The 17743-nt window shown below is 40.4% G+C and overlaps 1 protein-coding gene across 1 annotated transcript in view; it reads right to left on the reverse strand.

The window, feature by feature from the left end:
• Positions 1 to 17743, reverse strand: part of LOC133991832 (protein bicaudal C homolog 1-like) — a 56410-nt gene that overhangs the window by 12583 nt on the left and 26084 nt on the right. The window contains exons 3-8 of the mRNA XM_062430406.1: positions 15505 to 15574; positions 11274 to 11353; positions 10082 to 10240; positions 8584 to 8637; positions 4632 to 4814; positions 1294 to 1545 (exon numbers count right to left, since the gene is read on the reverse strand). Coding sequence (XP_062286390.1) covers positions 1294 to 1545; positions 4632 to 4814; positions 8584 to 8637; positions 10082 to 10240; positions 11274 to 11353; positions 15505 to 15574 — 798 coding nt within the window. The remainder of the gene's footprint in view (positions 1 to 1293; positions 1546 to 4631; positions 4815 to 8583; positions 8638 to 10081; positions 10241 to 11273; positions 11354 to 15504; positions 15575 to 17743) is intronic.

Consider the following 17743-nt stretch of genomic DNA (forward strand, 5'->3'; position numbering starts at 1 on the left):
CACAAGTGCCACAGACATCTATATTTTGGGCTGAGTGCTGGACAGCGCTCCTATTATGAGTGGGTGTAATTAGTAGCAGAGTATAGGGCCATGCTGGCTCTTACAGGCCAGAGATTGGAGCTGTAATCTGCAGTCTGGCTGGAAGAGGCCAAATCACACAGTACACTACTGCGGGCAGGACTGCCCCTCCTGTACAGTATGTCCACTCTTGCCTTTTACTTTCAGTTATTCCCTTATCCCTCTTTATCCCCTTCGCTTCTTTCTCAGCCTACTCTCCCATCCTGGGCTTTCTATTGTCCTAACATCCCCTCTAACTCCTCTCTCATAAATCTGTTGTGTTATACTCTCCCACTCAAACAGTGAGAAGCTCCTTCTTGTGTGTCCTGTTTCCAGACTGAGAGAAAGTCATGTTCAGGCACTGCAACAACTTTGGCATTTGCTAAATGTCTTTGGGGCCAAATGGGAGACCGCAGACAAAAAGAAGGCAGCTCTGGTAGAATTACTGCTCCACATTATGGATCTCTAAACAGAAAGCCAAAGCTGTTTACAGCTGAAATGCCTTGCACCAGCTCAGCAGAAGCCTTCAGCCAATTGTAATTAAACAACCATCACTTTTACACATTATATATAACAGACTTCTGATTATATTCCTAAGTAAACCAGATAAGGGTAGCCTCAGTGGTCATGGGCAACTAGACAAGAATGACCACAGAGCATTTTGAATCAACAGAAATTTAAATGAGTGAGGCTCTTCTCCTGCTCCAAAACACCCATGCTAACATGCTGACCTCCTGAATTACTGACAGGGATGAAATTCCAGTCCCCCGAAATCTACTGCATATGCAAGCCAAACCATTAATAACGAATAAGGATAATCTGTATATGGACAGGACAGTAACAATTCAAGCCAAGCTGATGCAAATACATGTATCCATTTTACATGCAGGTATGTGGTAACTATAAATCACACAGGCTAACCTTGAGTCATCTACATACGGTTGTTTAACTGACATTTCAGCAGTGTGACCAGAGCCAAGTAAAGGCATCCCAAGGCTATTCAAAACCCCAAAAGGCAATCAGGGTTAACGTCCATCTTAAAACCCCGTGCATCATTCACACATATCATGATGATGTTAGTCAAACAGTGACATCCATTATAGATACCACACAGTATGTGGAATCTGCATATTGTAGTGAAATATTTACAATGCCACCCCTTGACCACAAAAACAAAGCACAGCAGTTTAAAGTAATCCTATTCAACCAGTAGATGTCAGTAAACAAAGCACACACCATGAGGTACTGCCGTGCCAGGCAGACCGATTCAATGGTGCCCTGGATGTAGACTGTGGATTTCTTTTGGGGGCTGTTGGGGTCAGGGAAGTGGATCTGGGCTCCTGTCCTCTGGGTGATGTGCTTGATGTTGCTGCCATTGCGTCCCTTCATGAAGAGGTGGTGCTGGGGGGCGATATCCAGGTAGGTGGAGACTGAGATGGTGCTCGCCAGGCTACCAGCCAAGTGCTCCAACAGCAAAGCTGTACCCCGCTGGAGAAGAAAGGATGATAGTTAACAAAATATATCAACTGTGCGGAATGGTGTATGTTTGAAGAATGTTTTTACATTCATTAAACAAGAGTAATGTAGTTGAAGCCTCCAGCGCACATACTGTACACTGAGAATTTACTTTTTAGTGAAGTACAGTACGAGATATTGTGTGTCCAGCAGTTATATATTTAAAACACAAAACCTTTGCATACTTACAGATTCTTGATTTTTCATTGAAGCAGAAAGGGTAAAATTATATCTAGCCTTTCTGCTTTTCATTAAAAAATATATCTAGGCCTAATTCAAACTTTTTTTGGGGGGATAAACCATATCAGAAAAAAACCTTATTCTAAGCAGAGCATGACTTGAAAGGAAAGGAAAAGTAAAGAAAGGACCTTTAAGAAAAAGCACAGTACAACTGATAATTTATCTTTAACAAACATGACTTTGTCTTTAAAATGTCAGAAATTCTGACATGATTACAAAAATGTACTTACTTTAATGATATTGCATTAAAACTATAACATCAATGCTAACCAAAGCTGCATCTGATGATATAATGATAACAGCTCAGAAAATAGTAAATAAGGCTCATCACAATTTCCAAATGTGACAGCTTTGCTTTTGTTTAACCAGCAGTCTTAAATCCAAAGAAATTCACTGTCCTATGTCCTATTGTCATCAGTAAAGCCAACACTCATATTGTATGAGCAGTGTACCATATTGTATAATACAATAATAGGTTGCCATCTTCTTTTGGATGCATGCTAATGTTAAAAGAAGATACAGGTGTAAAAACGACCTTTGTCAATTTACTGAATTCTCACAAGAATATCAAACAGTACACATAAATCAAATAAAAAACATGACAGAGTTAATGTCTTTAAAATAAAACAAAGCTGAAACAATAGTCCATTTACAAATGTCCATATCACATTATAAAGCAGTCTGTTAATGATGAGAGCAGTGGAGTCGTGTTGCCCTGTTCCCAGAGAAAACACGAGTGTTTTCTATATAGCCAGTGGAAACTATTGTATTTTCCACTTTAGCTGCCGGGCAAGTTGAACAGACTCATTCCTTGCTGTCTCTGCTATGCCTCTGCAAGCCATCACTTGGCCTAGTAAACTAAGTCATTTCCAGTATGCAAACGGGAATCCACACACTGTGGCCAGCATAACACAGCGGTTTTGGCAATTCTCAAAGGTGTTTCAAGGGTCTCGCACCACTACATAACATAGCACACATATTCCTTTAATCCTCTAGCCTCCATCTGGCAGGGTTCCCAATCCTGACTGACCCCTCCGACCTACCGCACACTCAGGGGCCGTGCTGTAGCATACATGCAAACAGTCTGCGTTAGCGTGCAAATCCACATATGAGAGCACTACCATAAATGAATAAATGCAGAGGTGCATATATGCCAAATACAGTCTCTGGCAAGCTGATTTAAGTTCCACATTGTTAAGAACCTCTTTAGTGGAAAAAAGTGAGTTGGTGGGTATGATTTGTTGGCAGAGATGATGGGAAGACTCCTTGGCAGGCTGTAACTAAGCCACAACTAAAATGCCGATTGAGGAAGCACATCTGTGTGTGTGTGAATATAGAAAATATACAGCATGTTTATGAGCATACACAAGATGAAAATTGGATACACAGAAAGAAACTTTAAAGACCAATTTAAAATACAAATTTAACCCAGGAGAGACCCCTGTCTGGATGGTATATAAGTGGACTAAGTTATAAGGTGAGTTCAGAGCAGTATCCCCCCTGCAGTGGAAAGCTGAACCAGCAACCGTCTAGTTTAAGCCACCAGACATCTCTCAGCACTCTCTTGCCCCTGTGGTGCTGAAAAGTAATGAGGCAGTTTATACAAAGATGTCAGTAACATTGACACTGTTGGTGGGCCTTGACACAGTCAAGCTCAGGAAACCTTTGTTGGTTTGTGGCTCGTCGTGTAAATGGGTGGAGAAGAGTTAGGGTATTAACTCAAATATTATCGCAATAAAATGACTGACAAGGAGTGAGTAGATCAGGGTTCAGTTATTCAAGCATTTTCAGCGGTTATTGGAGTGTTATGCTCCCATTATTTTGTCTTTTTATAATTTTGTTACAATTTAAATGAGTAAATGTAAATAAAATAAAAAGTATATTGCTGCTATTATTACAATCAATGCGGTATCTGGAAACAGACACGCTTGATTCTCCCTAAAAGGGACATTAGAGCATTGATGCCTCAATGAGCTGATGGATAAATCAGGGTGAATCAGTACTGAAGTGGTAGGCTTATGTGGATTTACATCTAGAAACCTTGCATTAAGAAATCCAATAATCTTGCGATACCAGTACCAGAGATCTCCCTGCCTACCAACCGTCTGGTATTGCAAGACTAATCTATCAGCTCTACAGCCATATAACACTGTATCAGTATCCAGTCAGGCTGATCTCTCAACAGCAACATATGTTATCAGTTTGTTTCATTTTGTAAAAATATGAACATGCTACCAATACGGTTCACTTTTCTCAACACATATTAAATTATTTTCTATCTGCTTTCATGTCTCCATTATAGACTAAATGAAAGAACAAACTCACACTGTTCATCCTAATGTTTTCTTCTATTGTTACTCTCCCGCCTGCCCTGACGCCCTGCTGTAGTTACTTGTTTGTGTGAAGCAATAACTTTACTACAATAGTTTCCAAATTCAATATAAAAAACGTGACAATTTCAATTTACCTTTTCAGTAAAAATGTTATTCTTCTCTCTTATTTCCAGTTGTGTGTTGATTATTTCTTCAAAGAGCTAGGCTCTGAGGAAACGTAAAGTGATCTGGTTGTCTTAGCGACAGTGGCGCAAACAATAATACCATTTGCAAATGCTAGGGGGGGGGAAGTTGAAAGGTTGTCTTTTTCCACTTTAAAACCCAGCTGTACAAAATTAGAAAAGGACAAATAGAAAAAAACCCTACATAATTTTGTCTTGTTTTGTGTTTGATTTTCACATACCAAGCAACAGGAAGCATCAACCCTCCCACTAACATTACTAACCAGCACTTCCAACCATTCCAATAACGCACAGACTTCCTCACCTTGACGGCGTTGGCGTTATTCTGTGAGCCACGGACCACACCAGTCGCCCTATACAGGCGTGTCGGGGGCTTGAAGGAGACTGTGAGGTTGTAGGTCTGCGAGATATGCTGCACGGTGGGTGAGCTGGGGTCAGACTGCATGATGGCTGGAAGCTCGAAAGACAGCACTAGAGGGAGCAGCTCCTGCAATATGTAGGAACAGAAGGAGCGAGGGAGAGGGAGGGAAGATGGGGGTTGGTGGAGTGAGAAAAAACAGCTTGTCATGATGCTGTTACTGCTACTGCAAGAAAACTGATATATAAAACAAGTATAACCCATATCTCTCTATAACAAGGCGCATGAGTTTGTATCACATTGTGCTGTCATTCAGACTAATTAAGACCATTTGGACAAGTAAAAACAGAGAGGTAAAAGTCTGATTTCTTTACATAGTGTAGATTAATGTGAATTGACACACAGACATAACAAGCCTTTGTTTAGCAGAAGGTGGCAGAACTTGGCACGTAGATATGTCAGCTCAAATAAGTAGAAGTTAATTAAAATGAAGAGTGGTGCCAGAAATAAGAGATATGCCCTCTGTTAGACAAAATATTCTATGGTAAAATGTGGTGGTGTCTCCTGGGAGACTGATTTAAACATTATGGCTTTGGAACTACGAAATCTAAGTTTTGCAAAACATCAGTGGTCTATGCCCTTCATTCTCATACATTAATTTTAAGCCTTTGAATCAAACCACAGGAGCAGCAACAGGCATCAGTTCTCATCATTTGTATCACAGCAGTCATTCAGACAAAATAGATGCAGACAGGAAGGCCTGGCTTCATGCATACACATACTTATGCATGCATGGGAGAGGAATCATACAGGCACACACCCATACACAGACAAACTGCAGGGAGTATACACATACATACTCACAAAGAAGAAAATGAATACACACTCGCACACACACACACAGTGTTATCCAAACACTGACTCTTGGGCAGAGCGCCACTTTGGTTTTGGCTGCCAGTGAAGGGCAAGCAGCATGAATTGCTCTGACCAAAGAAATGCATCCCTGATCAGTCCCATATGTGCTTGGCCTTACATTTATATCACGTTTCAGCACTCGCTTTCCGCGGGCTCAAGAAATTTAGGTCAGCACAGAGGGAAATGCAAGAGAGGACAGGCAGAACAGCAGGAGTCAGGAGCTGAATGAAGAATAGACTGATTTTTATGGTGGAGCTGACCTCAGCTTTTTTCAAACAGTCTACCTGGCAGATATGAGTTTCACATGTATTCAATCTGAAAGTGCTGTTAAAAAGCCTCAGTTCTCCTAACATGAGGGTGAGAGATGAAGAAAAATGAAAATATCTTCAAGGTAAAGAGACTGGCCAGACCTTTCATCACCTGCCTGTCAGCTCCACCTCTGAATGCTTCTAGAAATCCCCCGAGAATCCATCACCTCAACAACCGACTTGTTACAGACCCTACAGATCTCCACCCAAGAAATCCTAAGAATACAGTAGACCTAACAAGTCTACTGTAATGTGTCTGTTGATCAGTAACGAATGTAAACACAACCCGACCACTTCTTGTTTCAGGACTGATGGAGTAGAATTTGCACTGAGGGCCACCCAAGACCAAACAACATACTGTATACTGAAAATGAGATAAACCCTCTGTACTCCAGCACTTAACAGCTCAGACTTAATATTAACACAATATCATATATAAAAATCCTCTATCTATTCCTCTTTGTACGTAGATTTAAAAGAATAGTTCAACATGAATGGAAATAGAGTCTTCTTCACTGTTTAGCTGGGAGTTAAATGGGAATATTGACACCACTCTCATATCTCTCTGTTCAATATAAAGCTAAAGCAGCAAGTGTTTAGCTTAGCTATAAATAGCTGGAAATAGGGGAAAACCACTAGCCTGTAAAAAACAACAATTTGCGGTTAAAACTTGTAAAACCCAAAGTGTAACTAGTGTAAATAACTTGCTGCTATTTACACATTGGTTCCTTTTGTTTTACAGTTTCATACAAACAAGACATACTCATTCGGAAGCTTTAGAAGTGCCAGTAGGCAGATATTTTTTTTAACCTTTGGGCAAAGTGAGTTTCTGCCTGCTTCCAGTTTTTATGCTAAGCTAGGCTAACCATTCCCCAATTAAAGGCTTGATATCTATCTAGCAAATCTAGCATACAAATGAGAGCTGTATCCATCTCGTCATCTATCTCTTACTGTAGCAAGAAAGCAAATAAGCAAATTTCCCAGAAAACCAACCTATCCTCTTTAAAGCAAAACTGGTGGAAACACAATACATTCATTTGTTTGTTAAATGTAGTATTCTTTAAACAAATGTAATATTTAGTAGATTAGTTCTGAAATTACTTGTCATTAACGGCAATTTGGTTTACAAGATGTCATTTGTGAACAGGGAGCAATGTATATAAATAGACAATGCCACCAAAAGAACTAAGTCAGGGTGTAGTGCTGATCAATAGTGAGATAAACATAAAACACATATCTATGCTCCTTCCCTTTGCTGAATTTGAGGAAATTTCCTCCTGGTAAGTGATGTAGTTCATACATAATTAAAGCTGTGAGTGGAAGGATCGTCTAGCCTGAGTATTGAACAGTGTTTAACAGAACAGTATATAAGATATTTGAGTAATGTGGAATGAAGTGAGTAAGACGACGAGCTGTCAGAGAGGGAAACCTGTCTTTGATCCACCCTACTCATCCGCTGACTGTGTGTTCTTTGGAGGGCAGAACAATCTTTGATGGTTCTCAAAAGCTTATACAGTATTATAAACCTCTCCATATAACATTGGTATGGTGAGGTTTGATTATTATTACATTTTTTCATCCATAGAAAAAAAGTAGACAAAGTGGGCTGTGGCTTGCTGCTTGTGAAAACAACCTTTAAGCATGGAGAGGTACGGATACATACAGTACATGCTGACATGTGCCAATATACACTGCACACGACCGGCATGACCTTCTATTTCTCTGCTCGTCACGCACACTTCACTCACTTGGTAACTCTCAGATGTACACACAACCTTGTTAGTTTTGGTCAGTCCATAATGGAAGAACGTGCTCACTGTGCACTGTTCACTGCTGCGGTGTTGAAATGCAGCAAAAGTTCAGGGATGAAACAGTTCACACAAGCATAAAAGTCCTCCGCCCACAGAGCTGAGGCTGGAGGTTGGGCTTCCAGTCAGACTGAAACTGAACCTTGAGAATAGGCTAGAAAATGAGCTGGAAATAGGCCTGCCAAAGGGGCTTAGGCTAATGCTTGTACTGTATTTTACAATTGTTCTAAGGGAAGTGGTCTGGGGATAGGCTAGGTTAGGAATGGTGCTTGCGGTTTAAAGAAGTGCTGAAACTGTGCCTGGAGTGCACAACTTCCTACTTCTGTAACTCTGAAGTGCTTCCATTGGTTGCATTTGGTAGGCAACTGGCCTCTCTTGAACCTAATGTTTTGTTTACAGAAGAAGTAACTGTTGTGAGTGATGCATCTGGGAGCCAATCAGTAAACTAAGAGCGGGGTTAAGAACAACAAATGAGCTGGAGGGGGATAGACAGGCTAGCTAATGAGTGAAAAACATAGATGGAATAGTTCTGAGTGACAAAAAAGCAGGAAATAGGCCCTCAAATCTGTAGAACCAATCCACACACCTGGTCTTGAGTGTGTGCAAACTCAGGCAGCAGAAGCGATATATTTGGCAAAAATATAAACAATATACTCAGCGCCATGTTGAAGGAGTGGTTCCAAACATTTTAATGGATGTTTTGATACTTTTTCCACTGTAAAAATTGGACAGTACTGAGCTGTCAACTGTCATGAAGTTGAAGCTGAAACTACACACTTGCTATACAGGGTGTGTGTTTGACACTCAAAATATAGCTTTTTGGGTGGAATATCCCTTTAAGACAAAAGAAGCCAAGTTCCAACTTACCCTTATTTTTACTCGAGCTGCCTCAACCCCTCCTGGCTGCCCTGCGATGGACACCTGTTCAAAATCAAATGCAACATATGTAAATCAGATAGCCAGTTCTAACACAATCCAAGTCAAGAAAAATAATGGCTCAGATCATTGCATACAGTTCATTTCAACGTTGAGAGAGAAATCTGGAGAAAACATGAGCAAGGCTTACAGGCCTCCTCTAAATTGAAACCCTGAATACCTTATCGTAACATATTTGCAGTTCATTTTTTATATTCTTGAACCACATCATTAGTGTTGCCACACATTTAATATCATTATCAGAAAAAATGGCTTACACAATTAAAGCATTGACTTTTTATAAGAGGCCAGATTAAGTTAATTTCCATAGAAATGAATAAGGTGAGAAACAGACCCAATTTTCCTCTCTCCCATTCTTTTTCCACTGAGGAGCAAACCAAGAACTGATCCACAAGTCTACTGCCTCAGAACTACTAAAAAAGCCTGAAATAAGATATGATCAAACGAACCAGGCAGGTTCATCTCTGGCCTTCATTACTTCATTACAAACATGTACCTGTAGATGAGTGCACACTCACAGCAATTATATCTTTAATCATTAAATCACATCTCAAAACTATTGTCAAGCCCTGCATTAGCTAACATCAGTGTGCTGGAGCAACATCCTGAATCCCTACCAGCTCCAGTGAGAATAAAAATCAAGCTGCCACCTCACTGATTTTCCTCATCATCTATATTTACTTATCAGCACCACTGCGGCTTTGATGATGTAGTCAGTAAGCTTTAGAAAACAGGAAAGATGGTTTAACGGTTCTGGGATCTAACACAAGCTTCTTGCTAATACTCAGTCTATACTTGCATCATGAGAGCAAGACTATAGGGGGTTGAAGAGTCTATGAGATACAGAGTACAGAGATGTTTAATTGTCTTTTATAGTTATATAATGTTATTAAAAATCAGTACTTTCATACACAGGTGCACTGTAGAGCACCTGGCAAAGATAAATATGTATTGCTGTGCCAGGCAGTGCGCTCTCCTGAATCCTTTAATGGTAATTACAGCAAGATCCTACAGCTCTTCTAGTGCATCCAGCCAAAACACAGCGGCTTCCTCAGGGCTGGCCAATCAAAACAGCCAACTGGACAAACTCTCTGCAACCTGTCCAGTCCAAGACACTGTGACAGTTAGTAAATGGACTGGATGGGCTGCGTGCACAGATCACAAAGTACTTACTCGCACTAAAATATTTGGAATTTAAAACCTAAGCTACTATTGGAAAAACAGTGGAGGGATAAAGATAGCAAACACCAAAAGCAGAAGAATGCAGCACACTTAAACTCAAAAATGAATCATGGTGCGATGCTGTGGTTTAGGAGATTAAAGCTAAAGAGACAGTCTTTGATCAGCCAGAAGTAAACAGCACACTTCACCCATCTATCTTTCATTCCTCAGTGTGACAGCGCAGTGTCTGTGTCGTAGCTACACAAACCTGGTTGCTTTTCTCTGCCTGGTTGTTCCTGTTAGAGTCGGGGAAATGGATGTGGCACCCAGTCTCCTCCATCACTCTCTTGATGTTGTTGCCACCTTTGCCAATAACATGGGAGTGCTCCGTATGGGAGACATCCATCTTCAGAGTTACCCTGTTACTCTAATGAGCAGAAGAGAGAGGGACAGGGTTTACTGATGATTAATACAAAATAACAACAGCTTAGTGAGTAGAGCTTCGTACAAACAAAAAGTTGCATTTTATTATTCCTGTACTTGTAGGATACAAATAAAAAAATTGACAGAATGTCTAACAAATACAAAGTAAACTTAATCTACTGCATTTACTGTCACAAATATTGCTGTAGCTGTTATGGTCTTCCCCAAGTGACTGGTGGGTAGTGCAGCCATCTATTAAATACAGTGCAATACAAAGTGTTGCTGAGGCACAGGAGTGTATCCAATATCCCCACAGCTTATAAAACTCACTAGACGTCACCCAAGAATGAACTAAAATGTGTCTGTTTTTACTGCTTTGTGACATTTTAATAAGTACAGACAAACAACAAGCAGCAGCAAGAGAAACTGCTCTCTCTCACTCTCTAAAAGCTGCTCCACTTGAAGTTCAGACCATTTTTCCCCTCAACTCCATCTGAATAGTCACGAAACCCAAAATATTCCTTCTTTTAAACGCTTTCAGATGCTGCAATCATTTAGAAAAAAGCAAATGAGCAACAAAATATGTAGTACATTAACATATTCATGAAAATGGGTCATAATCAAATACTTCTGCTGTGTCTGCAAGAACAAGTTGGCCTTCTCGTGACAAAACCATATGAGAGGCGATAAACTGAGCCGATCATGTGTTGATCTCTTTTTTTTTGTGACCGTTCAAAGTGCATGGATGATTGGCTGCCCCTAGGGGGTGCTACAATGCAGTCGTCCAGGTATGTGATTTCTTGTGTTACCATGGTGATGAAGCCTGCATGGACACAGCAATCCATGATGAGTCCAGGATGTGAGTATCTCGCTAGATTAGTGCCAAATTGTACAACACTGCTGTGTGCAATCTGTTACTTGGACAGCAGGAGAGCTGAGGTGAAATATAATTTAGTCCAATGGGTGAGAAAGAGAGGAGAGAATTACACAGTCACATGAACTCCATTTTAATGCGATAACAGAGATGTTTACTCTACCTTTGTGTCAAGCACAGACATAATTCTGTCTTTGGCTTCCCTCACATTCTCCCTCTTCCCGCACACCTTGATGTGAGGATCTGCAGGGAATTTCAGGAAGAAGAAAAAAGAGAAAGGGACACATTAAAACTGGAGAGACGGTGCATGTGTGTTATTGAGAGAGTCTGTGATGATACAGAGCAGAGATGGAATGCAAAAGTGGGACAGAAGTTAAACCCATTTACCCAAACATGACACAGCAGTCTGCATTTGTCAACAAATTACAGCATGTCACAAAATGGCTCGGGGACAGTAATTGCTGCTTTGATATCTGACGAGTCTCATTTAAGTCTGCAAGCAACCACACTGCGTGGGGATGAGGATGGGGAGGGGGAGGTGCAGCTCTGTGGAATTATATTCAGACAATCCATCAGTCAGTAAAGACCAAAGAAACACTACGAGCTGAAGATAATTGTTCTGCTTCAATTCAGCCTCATGTTCCTCATGTTCCTGAAACTCCTACTGTCAGTCACTGCAAGAATACACTATAACCAATATTTTAGTTTCTTTTTTAAAGACTTTGTAGCACATAATTCAGCATGTCCATGACACACTCTTTACCACACAGAACCAATGGCATCTCCTCAAATTCAAGAAATGACTAGATAGTATACTAAACTGTGATTTTTAAAAATAATCTAATAGCTTGTGTAAACTGTGCTTCCACAGACCTCCTTGACCTCTAAATACTTCAGTTAAAACAACCAAACACTGCATACCTAAACCATTCAAAGCTAATGCTTGTGTCTGCAAAGCATTGTGTAAGCCTACATCTGGCTCTGCCACATGCCGGACCCCTGGAGAATGCAAATGAACACACACACACATACAAAGTTAAATGTGCGCACCCGTGTGCTACACACTCACAGTCCATTGGCCCTGTGTTAACTGCACTGAGCTGCAGGAAGTCAGCTAAGCCCCCTTCCAGGAATACCCCCTCCCCATACACACATACACACACACACACACACACACACACACACACACACACACACACACACACACACACACACACACACACACACACACACACACACACACACACACACACACACACACACACACACACAGCATCTCAGATTTACAGCATAGCTTTCAAACAGGACTCACTGAAACAGATTTATTGTGACAAAGTCGCCTGGACTTCAGAGAACCCCTCGGCTGCATGTTTACACTTTAAGAAACTCAGGAGTGAACAGTGCAAGTGAGAACACCTAGCAAAAAGCATGGTTGCAACATTTTTAGTGACAACAAGGGAGTTTCTCAATTTACTTTTTTTTCCCAATGACGTGCAACTATCAACTTCAAAGTCAGCCTGATATTGCTCTCCATGGAGCTACAACATACAAGGAGAGTACATGATCTCAGTGTTTTTCATAGAGCAAAGTTACATAGAGAGGCTAGAAAAGAAGAGTCCTTTTCCTTATAAGTGTCTGCTGGAGGATCAGCTGTCGAACTATGGCAACAAATAAGCACTGGTCTTGTTAGAGTGTAGCAGGGGTCAGGCAACCTCAACACACAACTATAGATACTAGATCATACAGGAGTGTCAACAACTATAAAAAGCTTTGAGGGTTAGCTCTCAACTAAACTGCAGTGTGAGACAGGAAAACAAAGGAAAAAAAAGCAGAAAGATCACAGTCTCAGCATTGGTTCCAGGACATTTTCCCATCAGACAGCAGTTGCTGTGAACAATAGACATCCTTCCACTTCCTCTTGTGACGCCCACTCTGACCATTAGAGGGAGTATGGTTCTTCCAGTGTCCCCACTCTAACCTGCAGAGCACATCTGGCAAACATTAGCCAGCCTAAACGAGTGTTGCAGTTATGATGTAGAACACCCCCGCATTTTTGAAGCGGAGTGTGCTGTATGCTCTTTTTTGATGATTGACTGTGGAATAAAAAATGAACAACTGAACTCTTAATTTGGTACAGGGACCAGCTATAAAAAACAAACAAAAACAAAAGTAGACTTGCAGCTGTGAAAATGAGCGTTTTCAGTCGCAAAGATTTGACACAGTTCCACTTGACGGAAGAAACCTTTTGACCCTGAGCTCTGTACGTGCAAAGCCAAAGCATTTTTCCATCTAAAGACCACAATTGAAAACAACACACAAATGAAAGAAATTAAGTCCCTTTAGGTGTGGTGATTCACATTCAATATATCTGCAGAAATGTTGAAACAGAAAATTGGCAAGTGTAAGGTATTAAGACATTTAACACATAAAAATCTTAATTTGAGGCCCTACAGTGATTGATCCAGTAAAAGGGCAGACTCATCAACCTGTCAATACTGTAACACACTAGTTAGAAAAAAAAACACACACAAAAAACAACAGTTTTAGAAAAAACATACCTAAAGACCATTCCTCAGTATTGACTGGAATGTATCTTAAGTTGCAACAGTGACCTGTCTGCATGCAAGCGATATGGCTCCTCACTGTATTAAATCACTGACAGCACCCTGATGATGGTGTGCCCACAAGGCTAACAACTGCCCTTATCAGACTTAAGCAGGTGGCAGGGATAGCTAGCTGCAGGTGATAAATGAAATAGAGGAGCTGGCATTTTGATGGAGTGTGGCCCCGTGTAGGGAGACGTTACAAACATACATATCCTCTCATATCTGCTGCTATCCTGCAGAGTGTAACTGTTTCCAGACTGCACATTAAAGACACCACTGACGTAAAATTCCAGGAAAACAAGGACACTGATATCCTTAAAAAGTATAACGTTAGATAGATCCCAAAATAATCTGTTAACCTTAACACTGCTCCAACAAAACAACTACGTCATCGTCTATTTTAAGGGGAAAACTGGGGTGACAGAGTAAGTGAGTTTACTGTTAGTCACATCCAGAGTGGACTGATGAGGAATGACTGGAATGTAAATCTTTGTCTCTGGTAATTTTCCTAATTACTCCCATGAGGTTTTAACCACCAGGTGATGCATCTTAGGTCAACTTCATAAGATTTTAAGACTGTCAGATGTAAAATCATTTCTATCCTGCTATCTGGTGATTTCTCTTTCCTTGACTCCCTCCTGTGTGCCAAGGCTGTAAAAACACATGGTCAGTTCCACATGTCTCTTCTCCCACAAACGCATTAGCTCATGAGATAAGATGTAAGTGATTATCCAACATTCCTTGTTCTTCTCGGTTTATGCAACACAGGAAAATCTGACAGGATACAAATCATGGGTCGGGATTTTAAAATACCCTCATTTAATATACGGAACATCACTCCCAGGTGGTGGTGGAGTCAGGTTTTGTGAATGAACTAATACTTGGGGTGAACGACTGTTTTGTATGAATGGATTGCCAGGTTTTACAGTTGATTAAGTATCCAGAGAGAAACATTTTAAAGATTCTGATGTAACCCTGTCAACTATTTTCTCTACAGAGTGAGTGAGGAAGTTACATAATGTCACTGGATTCCACATCTGGCCTGAAGACACACACACTGGCAATTCTCCTGAGGACAACAAAGTGGGCATACAGCACCTACTCCTCACTCCCACTCCCCTAAAACCCCCACTTCGCCACCTTCCGGAAGAGCTTTAAATAACCGTGATAATGTTTTATTGGTAACAGAGCGCTGGAACAACCTGGCCAATAAATGTGTGAGCTTCAGTACAAGCATCTCCTGCCTCTCCGCCTCCACAGCAACATCACAAATTCCTCAGTGCAGATGAAGTTACTTGCTTGTGAGAAACAGAAAACACACATACCTTCATCTTTTCAAACCTTTCAATTAACTTTCTTAATAATGAATGCTTGTGCAACCTTGAAATACTTCTCTCTTGTCCATCTGACTCCAATGACTTTGGAGAGAACATATTTGTGGTTGAAACAACATTGACTCATAATCATTAACCTCTTGTAGGAGAGGGAAAGCAACCACAACTGAGCTGTAAGATCCAGACATGAATTCCAAGTTCAGCAGGTAGTGTTGTTACTGTATACTTAGTACTGTATGTCTGTTACTGACTGTAGATACATTGAAAGGCAAACCTGCCACAGACTTAGAGTTTATGGGCTTTGCTGTATCTGATGCATGGTCAGATTCATACATTTTGTTGGCTCACCATTCACCATTACTAAAGTGACACACACAACAAAAACAATGGAAACAGAACATGGATCCAATAAAACAATGATCTGAGCATGGGAGTAAAAAGAAAATGCAATCACCTTTTTTAGACTTGGCCCCGATTTTCAGTTTGGATGGCCAGGCTATCTGTGTTTGGGTCTCATCCATGATCTGGAACAAAGAGAAGTCACATTATCAGAGGGAATAATACAATTATTTCAAACATATGAAACAGAATATATTGTATGAATATTAATGTGTTTTAGTTACATTGGGATATCTTATGATACGTGATGTTACAGAATATTACAGAATAATAGGGCTGCGACGGATTATTTTCATTATTGATTAATCTGTTGATTATTTTCTCAATTAATAGATTAGACAATGGTGAAAAAGATCAAAAAATATTATTTTCAAAGCTTAGGATGTAACCCAACATGTTTTGTCCCAACCAATAGTAAAAAACATATGATATTCAGTTTGCTAATCATAAAAGAGTAAACTCAATGTTCTGATGGTAACAGACCTATTTAAGATTTACATTTTTTTTTACTTATTTCACTCATATACACTGTATCTGCAAATATAATAATAATTTTTCTGTGTGTCTTAATGTGACTTTAGCTTAGCTTGAACTGTGGACAACAACATTACTGCTTATGAGACAAGCTATTAGCAGCCAGACGTTATAAAGAAAAGCCTTATGTGATGAAAAGTGCAGCAGAGCGTTAGAATAGCAGAAAGTCTTCTTTATAGGTTAGGAAAGCTAGAGAAGTCAAACAGAGCTGTGGTTGAGTCCAATTTAAACATATCTGGTGATATAAGCATAAATTATGTTTCCACACATTGTTCCTGCTCAACACCCTGATCCCCTGACCCCGATACCACCAGAAAAAAGGAAAAGAAAACTTGGCTTTGGTACATGTGAAAAATGCCTACAACAATCTATATGAGAGACTTTTGAGAAGTCTAGTTCATTGTAACCAGGAGCATATGTATTGATGAGAAAAACAAAAACTAGTGGGAGAAAAAACTGAGGAGCTGGTCAAGAAGCTGTCAGTGTTCCTCCAGTCAGGAAGAAACTATTACCCAACCTCCTGCTCCTCTATTTGGACATGAGAAAGTTCACCTTGCCTGGCTTTCTGGCTATAAAACTACCAACAAACCCTGTGACAGCTGCCTGCCATGATGAGTGGGTGATGTTAGTGGAAAAAAGCACAAGCAGGAAAAACTGTCAGACCTTCCAAAAAATGAGAGGCTGACATGCTCTTTCCTAATGGTCGTGTCCTCAATGTGCACTGTATCCCTGTTTTCACAAAAGGTCCTGCAGTCTTTTGTTTGTTTTAATACTTTCCAGGGGTTTGTGTTTCCGGGGTGGAGAAGATATGAATTTCTCAAAGTTCTCGAAGTCTCAGCCACATGAGCAGACACCCGAGGATTGCTTCAATCCATTACATGAGCAGCAGCCGCCACTTAATATTCCTTGGTGGCCGAGTGCATTAAGCAATGAGCTGCATATTGTAACTCAGTGGGAGAGAGGGTGCATTAAGAGACATCAGCGCTGTGTAGAGTAGATGTTAGGATTATAAGCACAGCTACAGCGATTCATGAACAAGTCTATTTATTATTTAAAAAAATATATTTTCTGCTATTTTTCCTTGCTGAAAAGGACAACAGCCTGTATTCTTCAGGGAGCTGGTGCACAAATCAAAACGGGAAGTGCTTAAATTACTCCATATGCTCTTCTGGAAGTAGCCCCGTCTGTTTGGTATCTTTTACAACACATTCTGACAGCTTATCTACTGCCAGCCTCACACACCTGTAAAACAGACAGCTTTGAGAAGCCTGATGTGCCCCTCTGTTACTCTACAAATATATGCTCGGAGTCCATGATGGTTGACGGGAAGCGTTTTCAAGCCTCACTGATTTTCTACAACATCCTATAATCACATAAAAATGAACTGCCTAGACAAGTAACAGAACAAAGCGCTTATGCCACTATTCTGCCACTAGAAAAACAGGAACCTGAAGTCAGGAATGTAACTTTTCTTAAAGCGCCGTTCGGCTTATCAAATCCAGCTGTGAGAGTTATTTTTTTTAGCTTTTCTTTGTTGTAAATTCACAGCAGAAAATTAAGAACTGTTGCTTTAAAGGGAGAATTTGTCCTTTCTTAAGCAAAACAGGATTCTGAAAAACTCCTAAAACTGAGTACTGCGAGCCAATAAAATCATTGCAAAACACATTTGTACGACAAAAGTGTTTCTGTTGATGTTTTGTTGCATTCTTTCTTCTCTCTCTCTCTTAAGCTCTTGGCCCAGGCTGCATATCTGTGGGCAT

Source organism: Scomber scombrus, chromosome 12 (assembly GCF_963691925.1).
Source record: "Scomber scombrus chromosome 12, fScoSco1.1, whole genome shotgun sequence".
In the NCBI taxonomy this organism is placed as follows: Eukaryota; Metazoa; Chordata; class Actinopteri; order Scombriformes; family Scombridae; genus Scomber; species Scomber scombrus.